General features: G+C 36.5%; 5 protein-coding genes across 6 annotated transcripts; all 5 read left to right on the top strand.

Moving 5' to 3' along the window:
* The first annotated feature begins 1257 nt into the window (after nt 1-1257).
* On the top strand, nt 1258-4382 carry LOC116022276 (G-type lectin S-receptor-like serine/threonine-protein kinase At4g27290). Of its 2 annotated transcripts, none has more exons than XM_031262912.1 (6): nt 1258-2593; nt 2698-2942; nt 3071-3281; nt 3375-3612; nt 3709-3859; nt 3940-4382. In XM_031262912.1, the coding sequence occupies exons 1-6, from the start codon at nt 1285-1287 to the stop codon at nt 4246-4248; spliced, it is 2463 nt and encodes an 820-aa protein (XP_031118772.1). In that variant the 5' UTR covers nt 1258-1284; the 3' UTR covers nt 4249-4382. The 2 variants fall into 2 exon arrangements, with proteins under 2 accessions (XP_031118772.1, XP_031118771.1); XM_031262911.1 differs by having other exon boundaries at nt 2686-2942.
* Nucleotides 4383-5244: 862 nt separating this feature from the next.
* LOC116023722 (G-type lectin S-receptor-like serine/threonine-protein kinase At4g27290) lies at nt 5245-8120 on the top strand. Its single transcript, XM_031264729.1, has 6 exons — nt 5245-6514; nt 6607-6866; nt 6945-7155; nt 7232-7469; nt 7572-7722; nt 7827-8120. Exons 1-6 carry the CDS (start codon nt 5245-5247, stop codon nt 8118-8120), a joined length of 2424 nt encoding a protein of 807 aa, XP_031120589.1.
* Nucleotides 8121-9954: 1834 nt separating this feature from the next.
* Nucleotides 9955-16760, top strand: LOC116023721. Its single transcript, XM_031264728.1, has 12 exons — nt 9955-11227; nt 11320-11561; nt 11636-11846; nt 11925-12162; nt 12255-12405; nt 12501-12761; nt 13665-14979; nt 15060-15319; nt 15403-15613; nt 15692-15929; nt 16029-16179; nt 16271-16760. The coding sequence occupies exons 1-12, from the start codon at nt 9955-9957 to the stop codon at nt 16559-16561; spliced, it is 4842 nt and encodes a 1613-aa protein (XP_031120588.1). The 3' UTR covers nt 16562-16760.
* A 2725-nt stretch (nt 16761-19485) lies between these two features.
* Nucleotides 19486-22474, top strand: LOC116023720 (G-type lectin S-receptor-like serine/threonine-protein kinase At4g27290). Its single transcript, XM_031264727.1, has 6 exons — nt 19486-20767; nt 20859-21100; nt 21171-21381; nt 21460-21697; nt 21790-21940; nt 22036-22474. The coding sequence occupies exons 1-6, from the start codon at nt 19486-19488 to the stop codon at nt 22324-22326; spliced, it is 2415 nt and encodes an 804-aa protein (XP_031120587.1). The 3' UTR covers nt 22327-22474.
* Nucleotides 22475-23079: 605 nt separating this feature from the next.
* On the top strand, nt 23080-26252 carry LOC116023719 (G-type lectin S-receptor-like serine/threonine-protein kinase At4g27290). Its single transcript, XM_031264725.1, has 6 exons — nt 23080-24361; nt 24730-24989; nt 25058-25268; nt 25347-25584; nt 25686-25836; nt 25932-26252. The coding sequence occupies exons 1-6, from the start codon at nt 23080-23082 to the stop codon at nt 26220-26222; spliced, it is 2433 nt and encodes an 810-aa protein (XP_031120585.1). The 3' UTR covers nt 26223-26252.
* The last annotated feature ends 437 nt before the right edge of the window (nt 26253-26689 follow it).

Below are 26689 nucleotides of genomic sequence, written 5' to 3'. Positions count from 1 at the left end.
CTTCACACCATCTTCGTTCCTTCCAAGGCAACAATTGGCTGACATCTTCACCAAAAGTCTCCTTCCACAATTATTTGAAGTCATCGCATCCAAGCTCATGCATCACCCATCAATGGATAGGGACGGTAAAGACTAAATATAGAAAATATATATATTCTATTAATTTCTCTGTACATAATTAAGAATCTGTATATATTCACTCCATATACATGGAATACATCGGAGAAATGTCAAAACTTTGCTCAGATCAGAGGACCAAAAGTGTTTACATTTCACAAAGATTCACGGAAAGTTCTGAGCATGGCACCAGTGTCAGTGTTCCTGGAAATGAATTCTGAATTTCCTCGAAGAAAAGTGGTTCAGTGCAAGGTGGAGGAAGATACTTAAAACTGTGTTTTAGGATTAAGGATTGACTTTGTGGGCCATTCACATTTCCTTTATCAAAAGTTTGCTGTACATATCAGATTAAGAAAAGGAAAGGATACGTCAAAGGTTGCTACATGAATAATAATGGTACCAAACACCAAGACCCTGGAGCCAACTACCATGCACGAGATCGAAGACATCCAAAGAACTTAAGAAGACAAGAAGGCCCTACATCAAAATAACTTTTATGCTACATCAAAAAAATGTTGAATTGTATTTATACTTTTTAATCTGGAACAAAATGATTAAATTTTGAGAATTAACTTTCCATTTACTTATTATTCATTTTGATGGTATAATATATTAAATTCATCATCTAATCTCAATTCACTTTTGATCCATCCAAATCAGAAATAGACCCACTCATATTAATACGCTTTCGTCCCGTTTGATGTGTCTAATTCGGTTAACGTTATTTTGAATTCAATTTTTTTTTATAATATTAAGTTTAGTATTAGTATTAGTATAATTAGTATATACAATTTATATATTTAGAAACTTACTATAAGTAGTATAAAACACAAAAAAAAAATTAAAAAATACTAAAGAAAATAAACAAGAAAAGAGGTAAATGAAACTCGTAATACATCAAATTACTGCTTAAAATGCCATCTTTTACTAATGCTTCTAACAACTAGTGCAAGAGCAACCAGTCTCTAAGAGTCAATTCAAACTAGTAATAAAATGTTTTTCTGCTCAGGTCTCTAGGTGTTCTGAACATGCCTTAACTATAAGAACACCTTTAAGCTTGGCCATGTTGGACCAGTAATAAAATGTTAGAAATATATATAATAGACCTGATATGTATAGTATAACTTCATGATTGTTGTTGTTGTATGGGATTTGGGGTAGCTAACCATGGGAGATTTTCATTTGCTTTTTGTGTTGTGCTTAATCTTTTCCACACTAAAGATTTCATCAGCGAGAGATACAATTAGTCTTGATGATCCCCTCCATGAAAATGAAACCATTATTTCATCTGGAGGAACCTTCGAGATGGGGTTTTTCAGGCCTTCTTCCACTTCCTTAAACCGCTATGTCGGCATATGGTACAAGAAAATAATTCCTAAGAAGACTGCGGTTTGGGTTGCCAACAGAAAAGCTCCACTCAGTACAAACGCATCGTCTGTTGCGTTGAAGATACTCAGCCAATCCCAACAACTACTCGCTCTTCTCACCGACACCAATGATGTTGTCTTGTCTGTTAACACGTTGTCGTCTTCGCCAATTTCTCTGCGAAATCCGGTGATGCAATTGCTGGATTCCGGGAACCTTGTGGTGCGAGATGGTGGAGAGGAAAACCCGGAGAGTTTTTTATGGCAGAGCTTTGATTATCCGACGGATACTTATCTGCCGGGGATGAAAATGGGGATAAACTTTGAAACTGGGCATGAAGTTTATCTTTCGGCGTGGAAAAGTGCTGAGGATCCAGCGCCGTCTGAGTATACATCGAATCTTCTTGTCACCGGATATCCACAGGGAATTATCCGGCGAGGAAAAGCTATGATCTACCGGAGCGGCCCGTGGAACGGGGTGAAGTGGAGTGGAATTCCCAGTCCGGATATAAATCCCATTTACAATTATGATTTGTTCATCAACAAGACCGAGATTTACACCAACTTTTCTCTGGTCAATGAATCTGTTATATCAGTGTTGTATATAAACTACACTGGTGTTGTGCATCGCCTGATGTGGGTGGAGGGGATGAGAAATTGGATAACGATTGGGAAATTGCCCACAGATGACTGTGACAGATATGGGAACTGTGGGGGAAATGGGCTCTGCAATATAGGTAATTTTCCAGTTTGTGGTTGCTTGGATCACTTCTTGCCCCGAAACCAGGCAGAATGGGGGATGGCAAATTTTGCTGGAGGGTGTGGCCGGAAGAGGAGCCTGGACTGCCAAAGTGGAAAAGATTCAGGTGGATTTCTTAATTATTCTGGGATCAAATTGCCAGATACCCAGAATTCGTGGTACAACGAGACGATGACGCTCCAAGAATGCCAGCAAGAATGCTGGAAAAACTGTTCTTGTACTGCGTTTTCGAGTTTGGATGTCAGGAATGGAGGGAGTGGGTGTCTGATATGGTTTGGGGACTTGGTTGACATTAGACAGATGGCTGGAAGAGGGCAAGACATATTCATCAGACTTGCAGCTTCTGAACTAGGTAAGAATAATTCATGTCTTTTGCACCTGAAATAATTAAATCAGGTTTCTTTAATTTATATCAAGGTGAATGCTCACTACAGTTTTCTTTAGTTTCTGGTTCAGGGTTCAGAAGGGAGCACAGAAAAATTCTGGAAATAGTTGCAGTCACTTTGTCATCAGTTATTGGATTGTTTCTGATATCAGGGCTAAGCTTGATGTTGTATGTGCGGAGAAAGAAGAAGACAAAAGTTCTGCGCGATGAAGATTTCGAGCTGCCTGTTTTTCACTTGCGTACGATAGCTCGAGCTACCAACAACTTTTCAGTTGACAACAAGCTTGGAGAGGGCGGTTTTGGACCTGTTTACAAGGTAATAATACACCCACCGAATATGAACAATTGTTACTTTGGAATTTCATTTTACTATGTTCTTTCTGTGTTCTCTGTTTTGCATCTATGCATCAAAAGGTAAAAATTTTCTTTTAAATAATGGTGCAGGGTGTACTGGAAAATGGGCAGGAAATTGCTGTGAAGAGGCTTTCCAAGGCATCTGTGCAAGGAATTCATGAGTTCAAGAACGAAGTCGTGTTTATTGCCAAGCTTCAACATCGAAACCTGGTGAGTATTCTGGGATGCTGCATTCAAGGGGAAGAACAGATGTTAATCTATGAATACATGCCTAACAGAAGCTTGGACCTCTTCATATTTGGTATGGCCTACACAGTTACAGGAAAGCCAGTTTTTGAAAGATTATTTCCTATTTATTCTATGTTGTGAGATTGTGTTGTGGAACTCTTGGCAGATCCCACAAAAAGGAAGCTACTCGACTGGCCTAAACGGTTCAACATAATCAATGGAATCGCTCGAGGTCTGATGTATCTTCATCAAGATTCCAGGCTTAGGATTATTCATAGGGACCTCAAAGCTAGCAACGTTTTGCTAGACGTCGACATGAACCCGAAGATATCCGATTTTGGATTGGCCAAGAGCGTGGCAGGGAATGAGACTGGAGCAAACACAAGTCGAGTTGTTGGAACACAGTAAGGAACAAGGATATATCAAATTCATATTTCTTATGAATCAACTTTTATGTTCTCTCATCTTCTTTCTTTGTTTGTTGGGGATGCCACGAACAGTGGCTATATGTCTCCCGAATATGCAGTGCTGGGGATTTTTTCAATTAAATCAGACGTGTTCAGTTTTGGTGTCTCTGTGCTTGAGATTGTTAGTGGTATGAGAAACAAAGGATTTTCCCCGGAAGATCAATACCACACCCTCCTTGGGCATGTAAGTATTATGCTCTGAGCCTATTAATCTATTTCCTGATATGCAGAAAGATTCCTAATCCAGTTTATGAACTTCAACAGGCCTGGAAACTTTACAGAGAAGGCAGATCAGATGATCTAGTAGATTACCATCTAGTAGTTGAATCAGGTGATTTGTCTCAAGTTCTGAGATCAATCCATGTCGGTTTACTATGTGTGCAACAACATCCCGATGACAGACCAACCATGTCGTCTGTAGTTCAGATGTTAAGCAATGATGCCGTATTGCCTGAACCGAAAGAACCCGGTTTTTTCACACAAATGGGGTTTACCAGTGCTGAATGTTCATCAAGCACACCAGCTGCAAGTTCCTTAAATGAAGTTTCCATCAGCTTGGTTGATCTTAGTTAGTTGGCTGTTTGAATTTTTTATTTTTATTTTTATTTTTTTTTAATGTTCACTCTATAGTCTATATATGTTTTTAAGTTTTGGTTGTCCAACTTTACTCTATTAGTAAATGAAACCGCTTGCAGACTTTTTTTGTATGTTCATCAAGATTCTTGATTAGGGATTACCAAATTGTGTATCTACCTATACTTAAAAGTTCTGTAGGATATCAAAATGAAGCATAAACTAAGGGTGCGTTTGGTTCGCACATGGGAATCGGAATCGGAATGGGTATCAAATACTTGGTAATGGTAATGGGTTTTGGTGAAAGTATTTAACATGTTTGGTAATTGGGTGGAATGAGAATGATTATTAATAGTTGAGGAAGAAATTGGGAAGGGAAATGAAACCCTTATTTAATAAAGGTATGAGTTTTGTCATTAATGGGGTATTCCAAACCCATAGCATTCGCAAAACTTATCATCCAAACACAAACAATCACTTTCATACCCATTTCTTATGCCTAAACCCACCAACCAAACACACCCTAAGAGATTTTGGTAAAGCTAGAATTTATTACTCAATAGTACAAGAGTTATTCATTTGGTTTGACATAATAACACTAGAAATGACAAATAAAATAGGAAGTCAGAGTAAAATAACTACAAGATTACAAGTTTGACTCCCAACGAGAGTGATGACTTATTAGTTTTCTTAGTTTGAGCCAATTAGTCATGGGCAATATAGGCTGGTTTAATCTTTATGGTCCTTTGTCAGTTTAGGTCACAAAGTGAGATTTACTTAATGCACACCTTTAGTAACTACGGGTTTTCCTCGTTATTAGATTGAGTAATGAACTTTAAAAAACAAAACAAAAAGTCAAGACTTACAAGATGTGTACTGTGTACATTGTGAGTGCCATTGGTTCTATAATTAAGTACTGAAAGCAAAGTCAAAGTGGGAAAGTTTCCTGCCTTTACACTGGATTCTGATCTTCATTTTCGCCCTCTGGCAGTAGCCATGGAAGCTAATTTAATGGTTCTGCTTCTGTTACTCTTAGCTTCAATGTCAAATATTTCCTTGGGAAAGGACTTAATTACTAAAACCCAATTCCTTAAAGATGGGGACACCATCATTTCAGAGGGTGGAACCTTTGTAATGGGATTTTTTAGCCCCACCAATTCCTTAAACCGTTACATAGGAATCTGGTACAAACAAATTCCTGTTCAGACAGTGGTTTGGGTTGCAAACAGAGATGCTCCAATGGCAAACACATCTTCAGCAGCCTTGAAGATCACCCCGGGAGGCCAACTCGCGCTTGTTGGAGACAACAGTCAGGCTGTTTGGTCTGCAAACTCATCAAGATCAGTGCAGAATCCAGTTGCAGAGTTGCTGGATTCTGGGAACCTGGTGGTGAGAGATGCAGATGATGAAAACCCGGAGAATTTTCTCTGGCAAAGCTTTGATTATCCAACTGATAATTGGTTACCAGGGATGAAGTTTGGGTGGAATTTACAGACAGGCCATGAGGCTTTCTTAACAGCTTGGAAGCGCGAAGATGATCCAGCTTCAGGACAGTTCACACTTCACCTGGACCCTGCTGGATATCCACAAGTTATCATCAGGAATGGAACATCTGAGACTTATGGCACGGGGCCATGGAACGGTCTGCGCTTTAGTGGGATGAGATCAGAAGGAAACAACACTGAAACTCCATATGGACTGGTCATAAATCAGAAAGAGGTTTATCTCAGCTATGGTGTCACAGATGGCTCAAGTTTATTGAGATTAGTCCTTTCCAGCAATGGTGTTCTGCAATCAATTGTGTGGGATCTAAATCAATGGGTGAGTTTTCCAAGGGAGCCATCAGATCTTTGTGACAGCTATGGTTTATGTGGTGGAAATGGTGTCTGCAACATAGACAATTTCCCTAGTTGTGGATGTTTGGACAGGTTTTTGCCTAATGACAATGCAGCTCAAAACTGGTTACAGGGATGCCATAGAAGAAAGCCCCTGAATTGCCACAATGGGTTCACAACAGATGGGTTTGTTAAGTATTCTGGGATCAAATTGCCAGATGCAAAGAGCTCTTGGTATAATGAGTCTATGAGTCTTCAAGAGTGTGAAGAATTTTGCTTGAGGAATTGCTCTTGTATGGCTTATTCGCCTCTCGATATAAGCGATGGAGGGAGTGGGTGTTTGGTTTGGTCCGGGGATTTGATAGATATCAGATCAATATCTTCATACGGGCAAGACATATACATCAAACTGGCTTCTACTGAAATTTCAGGTAGAATTCGTGTTGTTTATATATATACTTATGACAGCCTTATGATGATAAAGTTGAATTGAGTCATTGAGAGATCTCTTTTGAAACTACAGGGCTAAAAACAGAACCAATTCATTCAAGCTCAAGGGGGAAGAAAACACAAATCCTTGTACTTTGTTTGTCACTGCTGGTTGTAATTGTATTTGCAGGCTTGCTGATTTCTTGGTACTTTAGCAAAAAGAAAACTACAGAACAAAAGTTGAAGAAAGAGTTAGAGCTGCGGATATTTGATTGGTCGACTATATTAAGAGCAACGAATAACTTCTCAGAGAAGAACAAGCTTGGACAGGGTGGATTTGGAACGGTATATAAGGTAAAATTCATATAACAAAAGGTAGGCTTCTTGGCGAAGTATATTAGGAGTGTTATTCATTTGTCTTTCAATTCTTAGGGCGCTTTAGATGGTGGAGAAGAAATAGCTGTGAAGAGGCTATCAAAGAATTCCACACAAGGACTTGTGGAATTCAAGAACGAAGTCATTTGTATAGCCAAATTACAACATCGGAATCTTGTGAAGCTTTTGGGGTGTTGCATTAGTGGGGAAGAAAAGATGTTGGTCTATGAATACATGCCTAACAAAAGTTTAGACATTTTCATATTTGGTATGATTATCTTTTGAACTTTAACAAAATAAGAGGAATTTATTTGAATAATGAAACTGACTTAAGCCTTTGGCAGACCAAAGAAGGAAAAAGTTACTTGACTGGTCAAAACGCTTCAACATAATTAACGGAGTTGCTCGAGGTCTATTGTATCTTCATCAAGATTCTCGTCTAAGAATTATTCATAGAGATCTTAAAACAAGCAACATTTTGCTTGATATTGACTTGATTCCAAAAATATCAGACTTTGGTTTGGCTAGGAGTATAGTAGGAAATGGAACCGAGGATAATACAAAACGAGTTGCTGGAACACAGTAAGCATTTAAATTTCATATTAAAATCCTCTACTACACATCTATTGCATATGTTTGTTTCATAAAGCTATCTTCTCATCGGGTATTACCCATACTATGCAGTGGGTATATGTCCCCAGAATATGCTGGACATGGGATCTTTTCAGTTAAATCAGATGTGTTTAGCTTTGGCATTTTAGTACTAGAGATAGTTAGCGGTAAGAGAAATAGTGAATTTTTCAATGAAGATGAATATGAGACTCTTCCCGGGCATGTAAGTGTATGCTCCATTTTAGATACTTCCATTATTTCATGATTTTCATCCTTTCATATTTGGAATATTTTATTCTTCTCGGTATGATTTTACATATTACACAGGCATGGAAGCTATATAGAAACGACAAACCAATTGTACTGGTTGATGAACATATGACTGATTCATATGATGTCGATGAAGTTTTAAGGTCAATCCATGTCGGCCTTCTATGCGTGCAACAGTCTCCCAATGATAGACCAAACATGTCTTCTGTAGTTCAGATGTTGATAAATGATGTTCCATTGCCTCAAGCTAAGGAACCTGGCTTCTTTGTTGGCAAGCACTACCCTTTAGGCACACATGCTGCAAAAAGTTCCAAAAATGAAGTCACAATTACAACATTGGATCCTCGATGAATGTATAATCTAGATTTATTTAAATTAAGCTCGTAGGACAAAAACTTAAGTGGTAAAAGATATCATATGGTTAAGAAATATGAACATTACTTTTATATATGTGTATCATGTCATATGCGCGAAATAATATAGTATTTCAATTGTGGGCAGCGATACAAGTAACAATCCGATTTTTTTTTTTTTTTTAAATAAAGAAGAGGGGAAACTCGAAACCAAATACTAGGATTTCACAAAGGGTCATGATTAATAGCACATGCAATAGAGTCAGACCATTGCAAGGTAAACCGCAATGCAAGGTAAAGTTTAATCTATGGTATAATTTTTCATCTTTAAGTGCAATAGAGTCATACCATTGGGCCAAGAATGGAACTATGATAATCAGAATCATAAATATTACGTGAGTTTTCTCAACCACTCCTTATTAGGATACATTGATAGCAATTGTAGCCATGGTACGGTTTGGGAGTTTGGTAGATGAAAAGAGTTTCTCCCCCGCACGCCAAAGTAGACTTTGGTATTCGATCTTTCCTTTTTCTTTTTATTTTGAAAAAAAAAAGAAAGAAAAATTCACAATCACTATCTAATGATATGTACGAGTAAACTATGCTTTTTGTGCAGTAAATCACACAGAAAAGCTAAAGAATACTAGGATGACTATGTGTGATTGATTCAACCAGGACTTCAAGAGGATATGGTGTTAGTATTCAATCTTTTCCTAGACTTTGTTGGCAAGAGAAGAATCAGAAGTCAGAAGATATTTACACTCGTTCATCTCAAATAGTCAAATATCATTGAGGTGTAATAACAATCATCGTTAATAATTTCATAAGAAGAATAACGTAATTTGTATTTAGCTAACTATAAATATTTAATGTGATATTGAGATTTATTGACTTATATTATTTATATGTATATTTAGTTAGATTACGAGGTGTCTGAATAGAATCTAACAATAAGAAACACTTAACTCAGATAATCTATCCTTATTCACACTGGACTAGTTCAATTAAGGAGTAAAAACGCTGCTTACCATATTGATTTCACTTCCAAATAATAGTTCATTTTCAAAAATCATAATTGCTATCCATTTGGTCAACTACTCTAGATGAGAAATTTTGGCAAGTATTTGCCATGATTTTTACTCTATTTCATACAAACCCCTAACACCTATTTACATGATGTAGTATACGCATAGAAATAGTCAATCAAATAAAGCGAATAAGTAAGCTGAAAGCACAAGTCTATAGGAGTTATTGCCACTTTTCATCTATTGTTATTCTCACTATTGGCACACAATTATGAAAATTGTCACTATAAGCATGTACAACTTGTATTTTATGTAACAAAAATAGAGTAGGTTTCATCTGAATCGGATTTCTAACCGGAAGAACAAAAAATGGGGACTCTACTACTAGGTAAATTTTGTTGCTATGTAATAGTCCATAAACTACACAAGAAAAGTAAATCGTACTAAAAAAAAATTGTGTGCTAGACTCAATTAAGAGAATATTGATGAGAATTAAACTCGTGATTCACCTACTCGGGTCGTCTCGGGTCCTTTTGGAGTTGACGGTTTCCATAGTTATGTACCAATAATGAGAATGCTATAAAACTTGTAGGTCCAAAATAGCAAAAACTCAAATGTGAATGTTGAATTAAGATGTGACCCACTGACCCTTCTAATATTCTAGTAGTCTAGTCTAGATGACTAGACTCAATAAAGAGAGCAAAAAGTGAGGCAAGAAGAGTTCCACGATCTTGCATGGTTAGCCGATATTCATTTCCCCCAATTCAACAAGTTTAATTTCCTCTACCACTCTAGCTAGCAATAGCCATGGAAGCTCTGTTACTGGCTTTCCTTGTGCTTTTCTCACTTTCCATATCAAACACTTCCCTGGCAAATAATTTAGTTTCTAAAACACAATTCCTTAAATCTGGGGATGATACCCTCGTCTCCAAAGGCGGAATCTTTGAGATGGGATTTTTTAGCCGCCCCACCAATTCCTTAAACACTTACATAGGCATATGGTACAGACAAGATCCTAAGAAGACAGTGGTTTGGGTAGCAAACAGAGATCATCCACTCACAAACACATCTTCAGCAGCCTTGAAAATCACCCTGGAAGGCCAACTCGCACTTGTTGGAGACAACAATCATGCTGTTTGGTATGCAAATCAATCAAGATCAGTGCAGAATCCAGTTGCAGAGTTGCTGGATTCTGGGAATTTTGTGGTTAGAGATGCAGATGATGAAAACCCAGAGAATTTTCTCTGGCAAAGTTTTGATTATCCCACGGATCATAACTTACCCGGAATGAAAATAGGGTGGAATTTCCAGACTGGTCATGAGGTTTTCATCACATCTTGGAAGAGCGAAGACGATCCAGCTTCCGGGCAATACACACTTCACCTGGATCCTTCAGGGTATCCACAAATTGTGATCAAGAACGGACCGAACAGGATTTATGCCTCGGGGCCCTGGACTAATTTGAGCTCTAGTGAATCAGGGGGAAAGGGCAGTATTTTACCATTTTGGCTGGTTAGGAATAAAAGGGAGGCTTACATGACATATGGTCTCAGTAAGGCCATAAGTTCTTTAAGATTTGTGCTTACTAGTAATGGTCTTGTCAAAGGATTTGTGTGGGAAAATCAGACCAAAGAATGGGATAGTTTTTCAACTACATCATTGGATAGTTGTGATACTTATGGTGTTTGTGGGGGAAATGGTTTCTGCAATGTGGATGGTTTTCCTACTTGTGGGTGTTTGGAAAAGTTTTTGCCTAATAACAATGCCTCTGAGAATTTGTCTTTAGGATGCCATAGGAGAAAGCCACTTAGCTGCAAGGATGGGTCTTCATTCCAAATCTATTCTGGAATCAAATTGCCAGACACAAACAACTCTTGGTATTTTGAGTCTGTGATCAATCTGCAAGAGTGTGAACAAATTTGCTTGAGGAATTGCTCGTGCACCGCCTATTCGATTCTCAGCAAAAGAAATGGAGGGATTGGGTGTTTGGTTTGGTTTGGAGATTTGATTGGGATTAGATCAGTGTCTCCCAACGGGCAAGACATATACATCAGACTCGCTTCTTCTGAAGTAACAGCAGGTATGATTTATAACATATTCATGTGGTTTATACTTATGATGACAGCCTCACAATAAAGGTGAAATGAGAAAATTAAAGCCTTTTGCTGGCAGGACCAAATCATTCAAGCTCAATAGGGAGGAAGACCAAAATCATTGTGCTTTGTTTGTTGCTGCCGGTTGTAATAGTTCTTCTAGGGGTGTTGCTTTCTTGGTATTTTTGCAGGAATAAAAAGACAGAAGAAAGTTTGGAGGAAGAATTAGAGCTACCCATGTTCGACTGGTCGGTAATGTTAAGAGCTACAAATAACTTTTCAAACAAGATAGGACAGGGTGGATTTGGGGTAGTGTACAAGGTAAAAAAAAAATATGTGCAGCTTTCTTGTATGGATGTGTGCAGAATCTTATTTCCTTGATTTTTAATTCCCAGGGTGTTCTTGATGGGGGAGAAGAAATAGCTGTGAAGAGACTATCAAAGAATTCTGTACAAGGATTACGGGAATTTAAGAATGAAGTCAGTTGTATCGCCAAATTACAACATCGGAATCTTGTGAAGCTTCTGGGATGTTGCATTAGTGGAGAAGAAAAGATGTTGATTTATGAATACATGTCTAACAAAAGTTTGGACTTTTTCATATTTGGTATGCTTATCTTTTCCTCTATATAACCAAATCCAAATTGTAAATATTTGGAACAAAACTAAGGAACACCTTTTGTAGATCAAACAAGGAAAAAGTTGCTTGATTGGCCAAAACGCTTCAACATAATTAATGGAATTGCGAGAGGATTATTGTATCTCCATCAAGATTCTCGACTAAGAATAATCCATAGAGATCTCAAAGCAAGCAATGTTTTGCTTGATACTGATTTGAACCCGAAGATATCAGACTTTGGCTTGGCTAGAAGTATAGTAGGAAATGCAACCGGAGATAACACAAAACGAGTTGCTGGAACACAGTAAGAATTTGAATTACACCATTTTAAGATATTATACTACACATCTATTGTATATGTTTGTTTCATGTCATCTTCTCATTTGGTATGTGTAGTGGGTATATGTCTCCAGAATATGCTGGACATGGAATCTTCTCCGTTAAATCGGACGTGTTTAGCTTTGGTATTTCAGTACTTGAAATAGTCAGTGGTAGGAGAAATAATGAGTTTATCAATGAAGATCAATACGTGACTCTTCCAGAACATGTAAGTGTTCCATTTTATATGTTTCCATTAAATCATTCTATCTTGTCTAGAATATATATTCCATTTTTCTTAGTATGATTGTAAATACTATATAGGCATGGAAGCTTTATAGAGAAGGAAAATCAATTTTGCTAGTTGATCAGCATATAGCTGGTTCATATGATGTAGTTCAAGTGCTAAGGTCTATCCATATCGGCCTTCTATGTGTGCAACAATCTCCAGATGATAGACCAGACATGTCTTCTGTAGTTCAAATGTTGGTTAATAATTTTGCATTGCCTCAAGCTAAAGAGCCCGGCTTCTTTTTTGGCAAGGAATATCCTTCAGGCACACATTCAAAAAGGTCCCAAAATGAAGTTACTATTACGTTGTTGAGTCCTCGTTGAATGTATAATTTAGATTTATTTTAAATTTAGTATGGAAAAAACTTAGATAGTACGTAAAAGATATCCTATGTTAGATCAATTGATTCTTATGAATTTGAAGTGCAGACATCAATAAGAAATGTGAACATTATTTTTTGTATATGTGCATCATGTCATTTAATAACTGGATTTTAATTAATATAACACAAAAGAATGATTTGATAAGCATAAACCAAAAGGTGTCCAGGATGATGGCTCTAATGGGCGTCGGTTTGACATTTCATAGGACATTGAAAATACAGTAGTGAAGTTAAGACACGCTTTGAAATTTCATAAGTCTTTTGTTGTCATCAGAATCAATCCGCCAGAGTTGACTAGTCCTCCCAACTCTTTTTTTGGCCACCAAGGAAATTTACATCCCACTTTTAGGAAGTAATTCTACGTTTACCTTTTTTTTTTTTTTTTACTACTGATTCTGTTACAATGTAATATTTGGTCATAACTACTTTTTCAACTTACTGAAGCACAAAGAGACAACAGCGCCTCCACTGAGACTCGAACACACCCCTACCACATGGGGTGTAACTGAGTGCCACTCTACTACAAGGTTATTGTCACGTTTACTCTTATTCTACGCTCTCATTTTTCACTTCTTAATACGTGACATGCTTTGATTGTTTTGTGGTCCTTTGGTGACTGCATTCACAAAATAAAATTTACTAAGTGACTGAATAATGACTGTGAATTTCCTTGGTCATTCCAAAAATATTATAATGGGTTTAATAGGTGAATTCGTTAAGATGCAAAGCAGTCAAGACACGTTACTAGGGAAAGATCCCTCCCTGCATTTACAGAAGGTCTTGATTGTCTGATCTTCATTTTCGCCTATTGTAAAAATTCCTCTACCATTCTCTATCTGCAGTAGCCATGGAAGTTCTTTTACAAGTTTTGATTATACTTTCGATATCAAATATTTGCTTGGGAAAGGATATCGATTTAATTTCAAGAACGCAATTTCTGAAAGATGGGGATACCATCATCTCAAAAGGTGGAACCTTTGTGATGGGATTTTTTAGCCCAACCAATTCCTCAAACCGTTATGTAGGAATCTGGTACAAACAGATTCCTGTTCAGACAGTGGTTTGGGTTGCAAACAGAGATGCTCCACTTGCTAACACATCTTCAGCTGTCTTGAAGATCACCCTGGGAGGCCAACTTTCACTTCTTGGAGACAAGGGTCAGGCTGTTTGGTCTGTGAACACATCACGATCGGTGCAAAATCCGGTTGCAGAGTTGCTGGATACTGGGAACCTTGTGGTGAGAGATGCAGATGATGAAAACCCCGAGAATTTTCTCTGGCAAAGTTTTGATCATCCAACTGATCATTTGTTACCCGGAATGAAGTATGGGTGGAATTTGCAGACTGGTCATGAGGTTTTTTTAACAGCTTGGAAGGGTGAAAATGACCCAGCTTCAGGCCAGTATACACAGCACCTGGATCTTACTGGATATCCACAACTTATTCTCAAGAATGGAACAACTGAGATTTTTAGCACAGGTCCATGGAATGGTTTGCGCTTTAGTGTATCAACAGAAGAACAGAACAGCAACAACCTTGGCCCGCAAGGAGTGGTTATAAATAAAAAGGAGGTTTATTTTTGGTATAATCCCAGAAATGATTTGAGTTTATTTAGATTTGTTGTTACAAGCAATGGTTTTCTAAAAGCATGGGTATGGGAAGATCAGATCAAGCAATGGGTGAATTATCGTAGCCAACCTGCAGATATTTGTGGCACATATGGTTTATGTGGTGGAAATGGTGTCTGCAACATACAGCAATTTCATGGTTGTGTATGTTTAGACAAATTTTTGCCTAACAATAATGCCACAGCCACAGGAAGCTTGTCACAAGGATGCCACAGGAGAAAACCCCTGAGTTGCCACAATAATGGATCTTCATCAGATGGATTCCTCAAATATTCTAATATCAAATTGCCAGATACAAAGCAGTCTTGGTATAATGAATCTATGAGCCTTCAAGAGTGTAAACAAGTTTGCTTGAGGAATTGCTCTTGTATGGCTTATTCCACTCTCAATATAAGCAACGGAGGAAGTGGGTGTTTGATTTGGTACGAAGATTTGGTTGATATGAGAACAGTACAGAATGGGCAGGACTTGTATATCAGACTGGCTTCTTCTGAAATACCAGGTATAAGTCATGATGTGTTTATAATCACTTTCACAAGCTCATAATAAAGTAGAAATAAGAAAATTCTTTTGGAACTACAGGGTTAAAACCAGAACTACATCATTCAAGCTCATTAGGGAGGAAAATAAAAATCCTTGTGATTTGTGTGTCGCTGCTGGTTGTAATAGTTCTTGCTGCGGTGTATCTTTTCTTCTATTTCTACAAAAGAAAAAGGAAAGAACAATTGTTGAAGCAAGAATTAGAACTACCAATATTCGATTGGTCAACAATATCAAGAGCAACAAATAATTTCTCAGAGATAAACAAATTAGGCCAAGGTGGATTTGGAGTCGTGTATAAGGTAAAAGTATAATAATATATGCATATCTTTCTTTGATGGGCATGTACATAATCTTATTTATTTTATTTTAATTGCTTGTCTAGGGTGCATTGAATGGGGGAGAAGAAATAGCTGTGAAGAGGCTATCAAAGAACTCCAAACAAGGCTTTGAGGAATTTAAGAATGAAGTTATTTGTATAGCCAAATTACAACATCGGAATCTTGTCAAGCTTCTAGGATGTTGCATTAGCGGAGAAGAAAAGATGTTGATCTATGAATATATGCCTAACAAAAGTTTGGACTTCTTCATATTTGGTATGATTATCTTCTCCTCTATATAACCAAATCTATATTATAAATCTTTGGAACAAAACTAAGGAAAACCTTTTGTAGATCAAACAAAGAAAAAGTTGCTTGATTGGCCAAAACGCTTCAACATAATTAATGGAGTTGCGCGAGGGTTATTATATCTCCATCAAGATTCTCGACTAAAAATAATCCATAGAGATCTCAAAGCTAGTAATGTTTTGCTTGATACTAATTTGAATCCAAAGATATCGGACTTTGGCTTGGCTAGAAGTATAGTTGAAAATGCAAGTGGAGATAACACAAAACGAGTTGCTGGAACACGGTAAGAATTTAAATTTCATTTTAAGAACTTCTACAACGCATCTATTGCATATGTTTGTTTCATGCCATCCTCTCATTTAATATCACCTATACTATGTAGTGGGTATATGTCTCCAGAATATGTTGGACATGGAATCTTTTCCGTTAAATCGGATGTGTTTAGCTTTGGCATTTCAGTACTTGAGATAGTCAGTGGCAAGAGAAATACTGAGTTTGTCAATGAAGATCAATATGTGACTCTTCCTGAACATGTAAGTGTTTCAATTTATATGTTTCCATTAATTCATTCTTTCTTGTCTAGTATATTCCATTTTTGTTTGTATGATTTTAAATACTATATAGGCATGGAAGCTTTACAGAGAAGGAAAATCAATTGTACTGGTTGATGAGCATATAGCTGGTTCATGTGATGTAGTTCAAGTTCTAAGATCAATCCATATCGGCCTTTTATGTGTGCAACAATCTCCAAAGGATAGACCATGCATGTCCTCTGTAGTTCAAATGTTGGTTAATGATTTTGCATTGCCTCAAGCTAAAGAGCCCGGCTTCATTTTTGACAAAGAATATCCTTTAGGCACACCTGCAAAAAGTTCCCTAAATGAAGTTACTATTACGACATTGAGTCCTCGTTGAATGTATAATTTAGATTTATTTAAACTCAATATGAAAAAGAAAACTTAGATAGTAAAAGATATCTTAGTTATATCCATTGATGCTTACAAATTTGAAATGTAGGCATCAATAAGAAGTGTGAACATTATTTTTGCATATGTGTATGGTGTCATTTAACAACCCAATTTTAATATAACACAAAGGAATTAATTAACTTGAATTAAATTATTCTATGGTAACTCCCAAATACTAGGATTTCACAAATGGGTAATCCCTATCCAAGTTAATCAGGACAAAATTTTAAGTTAGACTATCAATGGGAATATTCTAAATTGGTTACCTCTTTGTGATTTTTTAATTTATTGGCTTTCCTCACTTACATAGTAAAGTGCAATACAGTTATGTCAACAGCATTTATTTTCTTATAAACAACTTAATATGCACCTAATTAAATTTAAATGTTTAATGAGATATTGAGATCGATTTGTTTATTATATTTATATATTTATGTTTATTAGCATTTCATCTTGAAAAATCATAATTACAAACAATTATAAAAAAAAAAGGATACATCATAAATATAATATAAACTTTATTTATTAGCATAAATAAAAAATTTTAATTATATATATAAATAAGAAAATTAAACCGCACTTTTAACATCTCAATTTTTATCTAGTATGCAATTTAACACATCATTTTTAATTTTTTTAAAAAAATTTTAACCCCTTAATCGTTCCAAACCTTGCCAAAATGATTTAACAAGATTACCTTGTAATTAAACTCTTATTCATTTGTATTCAAAAAAAAAAGAAGAAAAATACACTCTTATTCATTTGTATGGTTTTGCGTGATTTAAAAAAAAAAAAAAAAAAAAAAACATTCTAGGCATTTCCTAATTTCTCTTTATTACCCACCTCATGTCCTCATTAACCCTTCCAAGGTTCTAAGGGCAGCCTAAACTAAACGGTGTCTAGATTTGACGGCTCTAATTTAAGGGGATGAACTGCTGTTACTGACTATGATCGTTGGCTAGAAATATCATGAAGTCAAGACACGTTTTGATGGAAAGGTCCCCACATTTACACGCAGTCTTGACTCTTGGCTCTTTGATCTTCATTTTCGCCCATTGTACCTCAAAATTCCTCAACCACTCTATCAGTAGCCATTGATGCTATTTTACTTCTTTTGCATTTCTCCTTCTTACTTTCAATATCAAACATTTGCTTGGTGTTTAGATCAAAAGCTATAATTCACAGTGAAGACTGTAATTTTATTTTTACCATCATATTTTCGAGAGAAAAGTACTAGACTTGATCCTTCATCGACTTCCTCCTAAAAATTCTTTAATCACCAATATAATTGCTGGATTTGATCCTTTATTGATCTCCACCCAACACTTGGGGAACCATTTAATTACTAAAACCCAAATTTTCACGCTATTAACCACATCATACACCTAATATTGCTAGAGTTAGGACTTAGGAATCTTGGTAGTTTATTCATCTTATCCTATTCAAAGCATTCCTGGCCTCTCCAGCTAGCAATAGCCATGGAATCCTAATCAAAGCATTCCTGGCCTCTCAACTTTCAGCCGATATGATTTACCGAACAGTGGAAAGAAATTACGTCGCATTTTCAGATAGCACGAACAGATGATGTGATCTTATTCAATGTAGCAAACAATGTTATACAAATGTTAGTTATTAGTAATTGTCATGTTAAAAATATCTATCCGTGGTCGGCTAAATGAACTGATTTTCCTTGGTCAACGTAAAACATTTTCTGTTGACCGCATTTTTCCGGACGTTGCCAAACGCCGAAAACCCGAAAAACATTTTCCGGAAGTCATTTTACGAGTTACCAAACGCCGAAAACTCGAAAAACATTTTCCGGGTTACCAAACACACCCTAAATATTACATTTGTGACAATCTGTATGGTGAACTTAACTGTTTAAATAATACCGGATGAACTGTTCATCAATTTATGTTTTTCATTATTATTATTTAATTTTTTTAATTGTTAATTTACTTACTAAATTACTAATAATCTATCAATAATTATAATTGTTTTCAAAATCATTATTAACTAATCATTAATCATGTCTAATCAACAACTAATAATCTATCAATATAAATCATTAGTTTTAAATTCATTATTATCTAATCATTTAAACATAATCAAATACATATAATAATCATTATTATATGTATTTGATTATGTATTCATATACGTAGAGTAGACTCTTATATGTATTCACCGGTTTTCATTTTTTCTTTTTAGTCTTATTACGTGAAAAATGGTCTGTCGCAGACCGTCTATTATTGCAGGGACGCTTTTCGGGATTCAATCTCATGAAGGGCTATTTTAGGATCCGCTGTCCATAATATGATTTTAAAACTTGTAGGTCCAAAATAGCAAAAATTCAATTGTGAATATAATGTTGAATTAACATGTGACCCACTGACCCTTCTAATATTCTAATAGTCTAGTCTAGACTCAATAAAGAGAGCAAAAAGTCAGGCAAGAAGAGTTCCACGATCTTGCATGGTTAGAGCATCCCTATCAAGGGATAATAGGGAAATCATGTCAAAGAAGTATCCTACATGACATGAGAGATGGAATGAGAGAGGAGAGAAGATCATATGCTAATGAAGGGTTCATAGCACAGTAAATCTGATATATCTACTTTATAATCTTCCGTTGCTGTGCGCTGCGCACAGCAGGCAGCTCATGCGGGCGCGCCTGACACAGCTTGTTTTTTATTTTTATTTTTTTAAATATCAAATTTGTTTTATTTTATTTTTCATCCCCTCATTTTCTCTTTCCTAATCACAACTCCTTAAAAACCGCGAAAAAACTCCATTAATAAGGATGCTCTTAGGAGATATTCATTTCCCCCAATTCAGCAAGTTTCCTCTACCACTCTAGCTAGCATTAGCCATGGAAGCTCTGTTACTGGCTTTACTTATGCTTTTCTCACTTTCCATATCAAACACGTCCCTGGCAAAGAATTTAGTTTCTAAAACACAATCCCTTAAATCTGGGGATACCCTCGTCTCCAAAGGCGGAATCTTTGAGATGGGATTTTTTAGCCCGACCAATTCCTTAAACAGTTATATAGGCATATGGTACAGACAAGATCCTAAGAAGACAGTGGTTTGGGTTGCAAGCAGAGATCATCCACTCACAAACACATCTTCAGCAGCCTTGAAGATCACCCTGGAAGGCCAACTCGCACTTGTAGCAGACAATCAGTCTGTTTGGCATGCAAAGTCATCAAGATCAGTGCAGAATCCAGTTGCAGAGTTGCTGAATTCTGGGAATTTTGTGGTTAGAGAAGCAGATGATGAAAGCCCGGAGAATTTCCTCTGGCAAAGTTTTGATTATCCCACGGATCATTACTTACCCGGAATGAAAATAGGATGGAATTTCCAGACTGGTCATGAGGTTTTCATCACATCTTGGAAGAGCCAAGACGATCCAGCTTCGGGGCAATACACATTTCACCTGGATCCTACAGGGTATCCACAAGTTGTGATCAAGAAAGGACCGACCAAGATTTATGCCTCGGGGCCATGGACTAATTTGAGCTCAATTCAATCAGGAGGAAAGGACAGCATTTTACCATATTGGCTAGTTAGGAATAAAAGGGAGGTTTACATGACATATGGTCTCAGTAAGGCCATAAGTTCTTTAAGATTTGTGCTTACCAGTAATGGTCTTGTCAAAGGATTTGTGTGGGAAGATCAGACCAAAGAATGGGATAGTTTTTCAACGGCATCATTGGATAATTGTGACGCCTATGGTGTTTGTGGGGGAAATGGTTTCTGCAACGTGGATGGTTTTCCTACTTGTGGGTGTTTGGAAAAGTTTGTGCCTAATAACAATGCCTCTGAGAATTTGTCATCACTGGGATGCCATAGGAGAAAGCCACTTAGCTGCCTGGTTGGGCCTTCATCGGATGGATTCCAAATCTATTCTGGAATCAAATTGCCAGACACAAACAACTCTTGGTTTAACGAGTCTGTGATTAATCTGCAAGAGTGTGAACAAATTTGCTTGAGGAATTGTTCGTGCACCGCCTATTCGATTCTCAGCAAAAGAAATGGAGGGATTGGGTGTTTGATTTGGTTTGGAGATTTGATTGGTATTAGATCAGTGTCTCCCAACCAGCAAGACATGTACATATACATCAGACTCGCTTCTTCAGAAGTAACAACAGGTATGATTTATAACATATTCATGTGGTTTATACTTATGATGATAGCCTCACAATAAATGTGAAATGAGAAAAGCCTTTTGTTGATTGGCAGGTCCAAATCATTCAAGCTCAATGGGGAGGAAGACCAAAATCATTGTGCTTTGTTTGTTGCTGCCGGTTGTAATAGTTCTTCTAGGGGTGTTGCTTTCTTGGTATTTTTGCAGGAATAAAAAGACAGAACAAAGGTTGGAGGAAGAATTAGAGCTACCCATGTTCGACTGGTCGACAATGATAAGAGCTACGAATAACTTTTCAAACAAGATAGGACAGGGTGGATTTGGGGTAGTGTACAAGGTAAAAAATATGTGCACCTTTCTTGTATGGATGTGGGCAGAATCTTATTTTCTTGATTTTTAATTTCCAGGGTGTTCTTGATGGGGGAGAAGAAATAGCTGTGAAGAGGCTATCAAAAAATTCTGTACAAGGACTACGAGAATTTAAGAATGAAGTCAGTTGTATCGCCAAATTACAACATCGGAATCTTGTGAAGCTTCTGGGGTGTTGCATTAGTGGAGAAGAAAAGATGTTGATTTATGAATACATGCCTAACAAAAGTTTGGACTTTTTCATATTTGGTATGCTTATCTTTTCCTCTATATAACCAAATCCAAATTGTAAATATTTGGAACAAAACTAAGGAACACCTTTTGTAGATCAAACAAGGAAAAAGTTGCTTGATTGGTCAAAACGCTTCAACATAATTAATGGAATTGCGAGAGGATTATTGTATCTCCATCAAGATTCTCGACTAAGAATAATCCATAGAGATCTCAAAGCAAGCAATGTTTTGCTTGATACTGATTTGAACCCAAAGATATCAGATTTTGGCTTGGCTAGAAGTATAGTAGGAAATGCAACCGGAGATAACACAAAACGAGTTGCTGGAACACAGTAAGAATTTGAATTTCACCATTTTAAGATATTATACTACACATCTATTGTATATGCTTGTTTCATGTCATCTTCTCATTTGGTATGTGTAGTGGGTATATGTCTCCAGAATATGCCGGGCATGGAATCTTCTCCGTTAAATCGGATGTGTTTAGCTTTGGCATTTCAGTACTTGAAATAGTCAGTGGTAGGAGAAATAATGAGTTTATCAATGAAGATCAATACGTGACTCTTCCTGAACATGTATGTGCTCCATTTTATATGTTTCCATTAATTCATTCTTTCTTGTCTAGAATATATATTCCATTTTTCTTTGTATGATTGTAAATTCTATATAGGCATGGAAGCTTTATAGAGAAGGAAAATCAATTGAACTGGCTGATGAGCATATAGCTGGTTCATATGATGTAGTTCAAGTGCTAAGGTCTATCCATATCGGCCTTCTATGTGTGCAACAATCTCCAGATGATAGACCAGACATGTCCTCTGTAGTTCAAATGTTGGTTAATGATTTTGCATTGCCTCGAGCTAAAGAGCCTGGCTTCTTTTTTGGCAAGGAATATCCTTCAGACACACATTCAAAAAGTTCCCAAAATGAAGTTACTATTACGACGTTGAGTCCTCGTTGAATGTATAATTTAGATTTATTTTAAATTCAGTACAGAAAAAACTTAGATAGTACGTAAAAGATATCCTATGTTAGATCAATTGATTCTCTTATGAATTTGATTTGAAGTGCAGACATCAATAAGAAATGTGAACATTATTTTTTGTATATGTGCATCATGTCATTTAATAACTGGATTTTAATTAATATAACACAAAAGAATGATTTGATAACCATAAACCAAAAGGTGTCTAGAATGATGGCTCTAATGGGCGTCGGTTTGACATTTCATGGGACATTGAAAATCCAGTAGTGAAGTTAAGACACGCTTTGAAATTTCATAAGCCTTTTGTTGTCATCAGAGTCAATCCGCCAGAGTTGACTAGTCCTCACAACTCTTTTTTGGTATGAATAATTACTGGGAATTTCCTTGGTCACTCCAAAAAGATTACAATGGGTATAATAGGTGAATTTTTGTTTTTTTTTAGTACTACTGACTCTGTTACAATGCAGTATTTGTTCATAACTATTTTTCCAACTTACTGAAGTAAAAAGAGTCAATATCACTTCCACTGGTACTCGAACCCACCCGTTCTATATGGGGTGCAATCGGATGCCACTAGACGGCCAATAGGTGAATTTGTTAAAATGCAAAGCAGTCAAGACACGTTACTAGGGAAAGATCTCTCCCTGCATTTACACGAGGTCTTGATTGTCTGATCTTCATTTTAGCCTATTGTAAAAATTCCTCTACCATTCTGTATCTGTAGTGGCCATGGAAGTTCTTTTACCAGTTTTGATTATACTTTCAATATCAAATATTTGTTTGGGAAAGGATATCGATTTCATTTCAAGAACGCAATTTCTGAATGATGGAGATACCATCATTTCAAAAGGTGGAACCTTTGTGATGGGATTTTTTAGCCCCACCAATTCCTCAAACCGTTATGTAGGAATCTGGTACAAACAGATTCCTGTTCAGACAGTGGTTTGGGTTGCAAACAGAGATGCTCCACTTGCTAACACATCTTCAGCTGTCTTGAAGATCACCCTGGGAGGCCAACTTTCACTTCTTGGAGACAAGGGTCAGGCTGTTTGGTCTGCCAACACATCAAGATCGGTGCAAAATCCGGTTGCAGAGTTGCTGGATACTGGGAACCTTGTGGTGAGAGATGCAGATGATGAAAACCCGGAGAATTTTCTCTGGCAAAGTTTTGATTATCCAACTGATCATTGGTTACCCGGAATGAAGTATGGGTGGAATTTGCAGACTGGTCATGAGGTTTTTTTAACAGCTTGGAAGGGTGAAAATGACCCAGCTTCAGGCCAATATACACTGCACCTGGATCCTGCTGGATATCCACAAATTATTATCAAGAATGGAACATCTGAGATTTTTAGCTCAGGTCCATGGAATGGTTTGTACTTTAGTGTAACATCAGTAGATCCGAGCATTAGAAGCAGCATCTATGACCCACATGGACAGGTTATAAATAATAAAAAAGAGGTTTATTTTTGGGTTAATCCCAGTAATGATTTGGGTTTAATTAGATTTCTTGTTACAAGCAATGGTATTATAAAATCATGGGTATGGGAAGATGAGATCAATCAATGGGTGAGTTATCGTAGCAACCCATCAGATACTTGTGGCACATATGGTTTATGTGGTGGAAATGGTGTCTGCAACATACAGCAATTTCGTGGTTGTGAATGTTTGGACAAATTTTTGCCTAACAATAATTCTACAGAAAGTTTTTCACGGGGATGCCATAGGAGAAAACCCCTGAATTGTCTCAATGGATCTTCATCAGATGGATTCCTCAAATATTCTAATATCAAATTACCAGATACAAAGCAATCTTGGTATAATGAATCTATGAGCCTCCAAGAGTGTGAACGAGTTTGCTTGAGGAATTGCTCTTGTACGGCTTATTCCACTCTCAATATAAGCAATGGAGGAAGTGGCTGTTTGATTTGGTATGGAGATTTGGTTGATATGAGAACAGTACAGAATGGGCAAGATATGTTCATCAGATTAGCTACTTCTGAAATGCCAGGTTTTTTTTTTGTTTTTTTTATTTTTTTTTTATAGTAAAATGCAACGTATAGTTAATGTGTTTATTATCAGTTTGACAGCCTGACAATAAAGTAGAAATAAGAGAAGTTGAAAGCAACCCAGTCAAGTTAATCAGACTTTTGACTTGCTAATTACAAGGTTCTAAGCTTGATATTTGTTTCGGAGAGGCTTACTAATCTTAGTTTAAGCCAATTGGATAATCAAAGCTGGTTTTCCTTCTTGTGGTCCTTTACCGCCTAAGGTCACAAGACGAGGTTTATTCAATGCACACATTTATATAATGATTGCGGATTTTCTTCTATCATTAAAAGAAAATCAAGAGATAAGAGTAGTCTTTTTGAACTACAGGGTTAAAAGTAGAACCACATCAATCAAGCGCAATGGGGAGGAAAATAAAAATCCTTGTTATTTGTTTGTCGCTGCTGGTTGTAATAGTTCTTGCTGGGGTGTATCTTTTCTTGTATTTCTGCAAAAGAAAAAGGAAAGAACAAAAGTTGAAGCAAGAATTAGAGTTACCAATATTTGATTGGTCAACAATATCAAGAGTTACAAATAACTTTTCAGAGATGAACAAATTAGGTCAAGGTGGATTTGGAGTCGTATACAAGGTAAGAGTATATGCATCTTTCTTGGATAGGCATGTACATAATCTTATTTATTTATTTTAATTGTCTAGGGTGCATTGGATGGGGGAGAAGAAATAGCTGTTAAGAGGCTATCAAAGAATTCCAAACAAGGACTTGAAGAATTCAAGAATGAAGTTATTTGCATTGTTAAATTACAACATAGGAATCTTGTCAAGCTTTTGGGATGTTGCATTAGGGGAGAAGAAAAAATGTTGATCTATGAGTACATGCCAAACAAAAGTTTGGACTTTTTCATATTTGGTATGTTTATCTTCTCCACTATATAACCAAATCTATATTATAAATCTTTGGAACAAAACTAAGGAAAATCTTTTGTAGATCAAACAAAGAAAAAGTTGCTTGATTGGCCAAAACGCTTCAACATAATTAATGGAGTTGCACGAGGGTTATTATATCTCCATCAAGATTCTCGACTAAGAATAATCCATAGAGATCTCAAAGTTAGTAATATTTTGCTTGATATTGATTTGAATCCAAAGATATCAGATTTTGGCTTGGCTAAGAGTATAGTAGGAAATGCAACCGGAGATAACACAAAACGAGTTGTTGGAACATAGTAAGAATTTGAATTTCATCTTAAGATCTTCTACTACACACATCTATTGCATATGTTTGTTTCATGTCATCCTCTCATTTGGTATCACTTATGCTATGTAGTGGGTATATGTCTCCAGAATATGCCGGACGTGGAATCTTCTCAATTAAATCAGATGTGTTTAGTTTTGGCATTTCAATACTTGAGATAGTCAGTGGTCGGAGAATTAGTGAGTTTATCAATAATGATCAATACATGACTCTTCCTGAACATGTGAGTGTTCCATTTTATATGTTTCCATTAATTCATTCTTTCTTGTCTAGAATTTATATTTCATTTTTCTTTATATGATTTTAAATACTATATAGGCATGGAAGCTTTACAGAGAAGGTAAATCAATTGCGCTTGTTGATGAGCATATAGCTGGTTCATGTGATGTAGTTCAAGTTCTAAGGTCAATTCATGTCGGCCTTCTATGTGTGCAACAATCTCCAGAGGATAGACCAGACATGTCCTCTGTAGTTCAGATGCTAGTTAATGATTTTGCATTGCCTCAAGCTAAAGAGCCTGGCTTTTTTCTTGGCAAGGAATATCCTTCACGCACACATGCAAAAAGTTCTCTAAATGAAGTTACTATTACGACATTGAGTACTCGTTGAATGTATAATTTATATTTATTTAAACTCAATATGGAATAAAGTAAAAGTTATCCTAGTTATGTATATATATCAATTGATGCTTATATATATATGATCGTTAATTGGCTAGAAATATCATGAAGTCAAGACACGTTTTGATGGAAAGGTCCCCGCATTTACACGTAGTTTTGACTCTTGGGTGTCTGATCTTAATTTTCGCTATTGTATGTACCTAAAAATTCCTCAACTACTCCATCAGTAGCCATGGATGCTCTTTTACTTTTTGCAAATTGCCCTTGATTTGGTCTGTTTTGCCTTTTAAGCTTTAATGTATTCCTCACCTTGCTTCTTCCTACACAACAAAACATATAATTGGTCTATTCATGCACTAGTATTGAAGCAATTGGACCAAAATATGCATCAGAAAATTGTACAAATAAACACCTATCACACCCCTCATCTACCCCCACTCCACCATACTTATTGGC

The sequence above is a fragment of the Ipomoea triloba genome, chromosome 6 (genome assembly GCF_003576645.1).
Source record: "Ipomoea triloba cultivar NCNSP0323 chromosome 6, ASM357664v1".
NCBI classification, from domain to species: Eukaryota; Viridiplantae; Streptophyta; class Magnoliopsida; order Solanales; family Convolvulaceae; genus Ipomoea; species Ipomoea triloba.
This window is presented reverse-complemented; position numbering and strand designations above follow the sequence as displayed.

Excerpts from the sequence above, each read along its gene's own strand:
- LOC116023720 (XM_031264727.1), top strand. The coding sequence starts at position 19,486 with ATGGAAGCTCTGTTACTGGCTTTACTTATGCTTTTCTCACTTTCCATA. Across the intron at positions 21,382-21,459 it reads TTTGGACTTTTTCATATTTG|ATCAAACAAGGAAAAAGTTG; the intron begins GTATGCTTATCT and ends CACCTTTTGTAG. Across the intron at positions 21,698-21,789 it reads AAACGAGTTGCTGGAACACA|TGGGTATATGTCTCCAGAAT; the intron begins GTAAGAATTTGA and ends TGGTATGTGTAG.
- LOC116023719 (XM_031264725.1), top strand. The coding sequence starts at position 23,080 with ATGGAAGTTCTTTTACCAGTTTTGATTATACTTTCAATATCAAATATT. Across the intron at positions 24,990-25,057 it reads GATTTGGAGTCGTATACAAG|GGTGCATTGGATGGGGGAGA; the intron begins GTAAGAGTATAT and ends TTAATTGTCTAG. Across the intron at positions 25,269-25,346 it reads TTTGGACTTTTTCATATTTG|ATCAAACAAAGAAAAAGTTG; the intron begins GTATGTTTATCT and ends AATCTTTTGTAG.
- LOC116022276 (XM_031262911.1), top strand. The coding sequence starts at position 1,285 with ATGGGAGATTTTCATTTGCTTTTTGTGTTGTGCTTAATCTTTTCCACA. Across the intron at positions 2,594-2,685 it reads ACTTGCAGCTTCTGAACTAG|TTTCTGGTTCAGGGTTCAGA; the intron begins GTAAGAATAATT and ends AGTTTTCTTTAG. Across the intron at positions 3,613-3,708 it reads AGTCGAGTTGTTGGAACACA|TGGCTATATGTCTCCCGAAT; the intron begins GTAAGGAACAAG and ends TGCCACGAACAG.
- LOC116023721 (XM_031264728.1), top strand. The coding sequence starts at position 9,955 with ATGGAAGCTCTGTTACTGGCTTTCCTTGTGCTTTTCTCACTTTCCATA. Across the intron at positions 12,406-12,500 it reads ACGTGACTCTTCCAGAACAT|GCATGGAAGCTTTATAGAGA; the intron begins GTAAGTGTTCCA and ends AATACTATATAG. Across the intron at positions 16,180-16,270 it reads ATGTGACTCTTCCTGAACAT|GCATGGAAGCTTTACAGAGA; the intron begins GTAAGTGTTTCA and ends AATACTATATAG.
- LOC116023722 (XM_031264729.1), top strand. The coding sequence starts at position 5,245 with ATGGAAGCTAATTTAATGGTTCTGCTTCTGTTACTCTTAGCTTCAATG. Across the intron at positions 7,156-7,231 it reads TTTAGACATTTTCATATTTG|ACCAAAGAAGGAAAAAGTTA; the intron begins GTATGATTATCT and ends AGCCTTTGGCAG. Across the intron at positions 7,470-7,571 it reads AAACGAGTTGCTGGAACACA|TGGGTATATGTCCCCAGAAT; the intron begins GTAAGCATTTAA and ends CATACTATGCAG.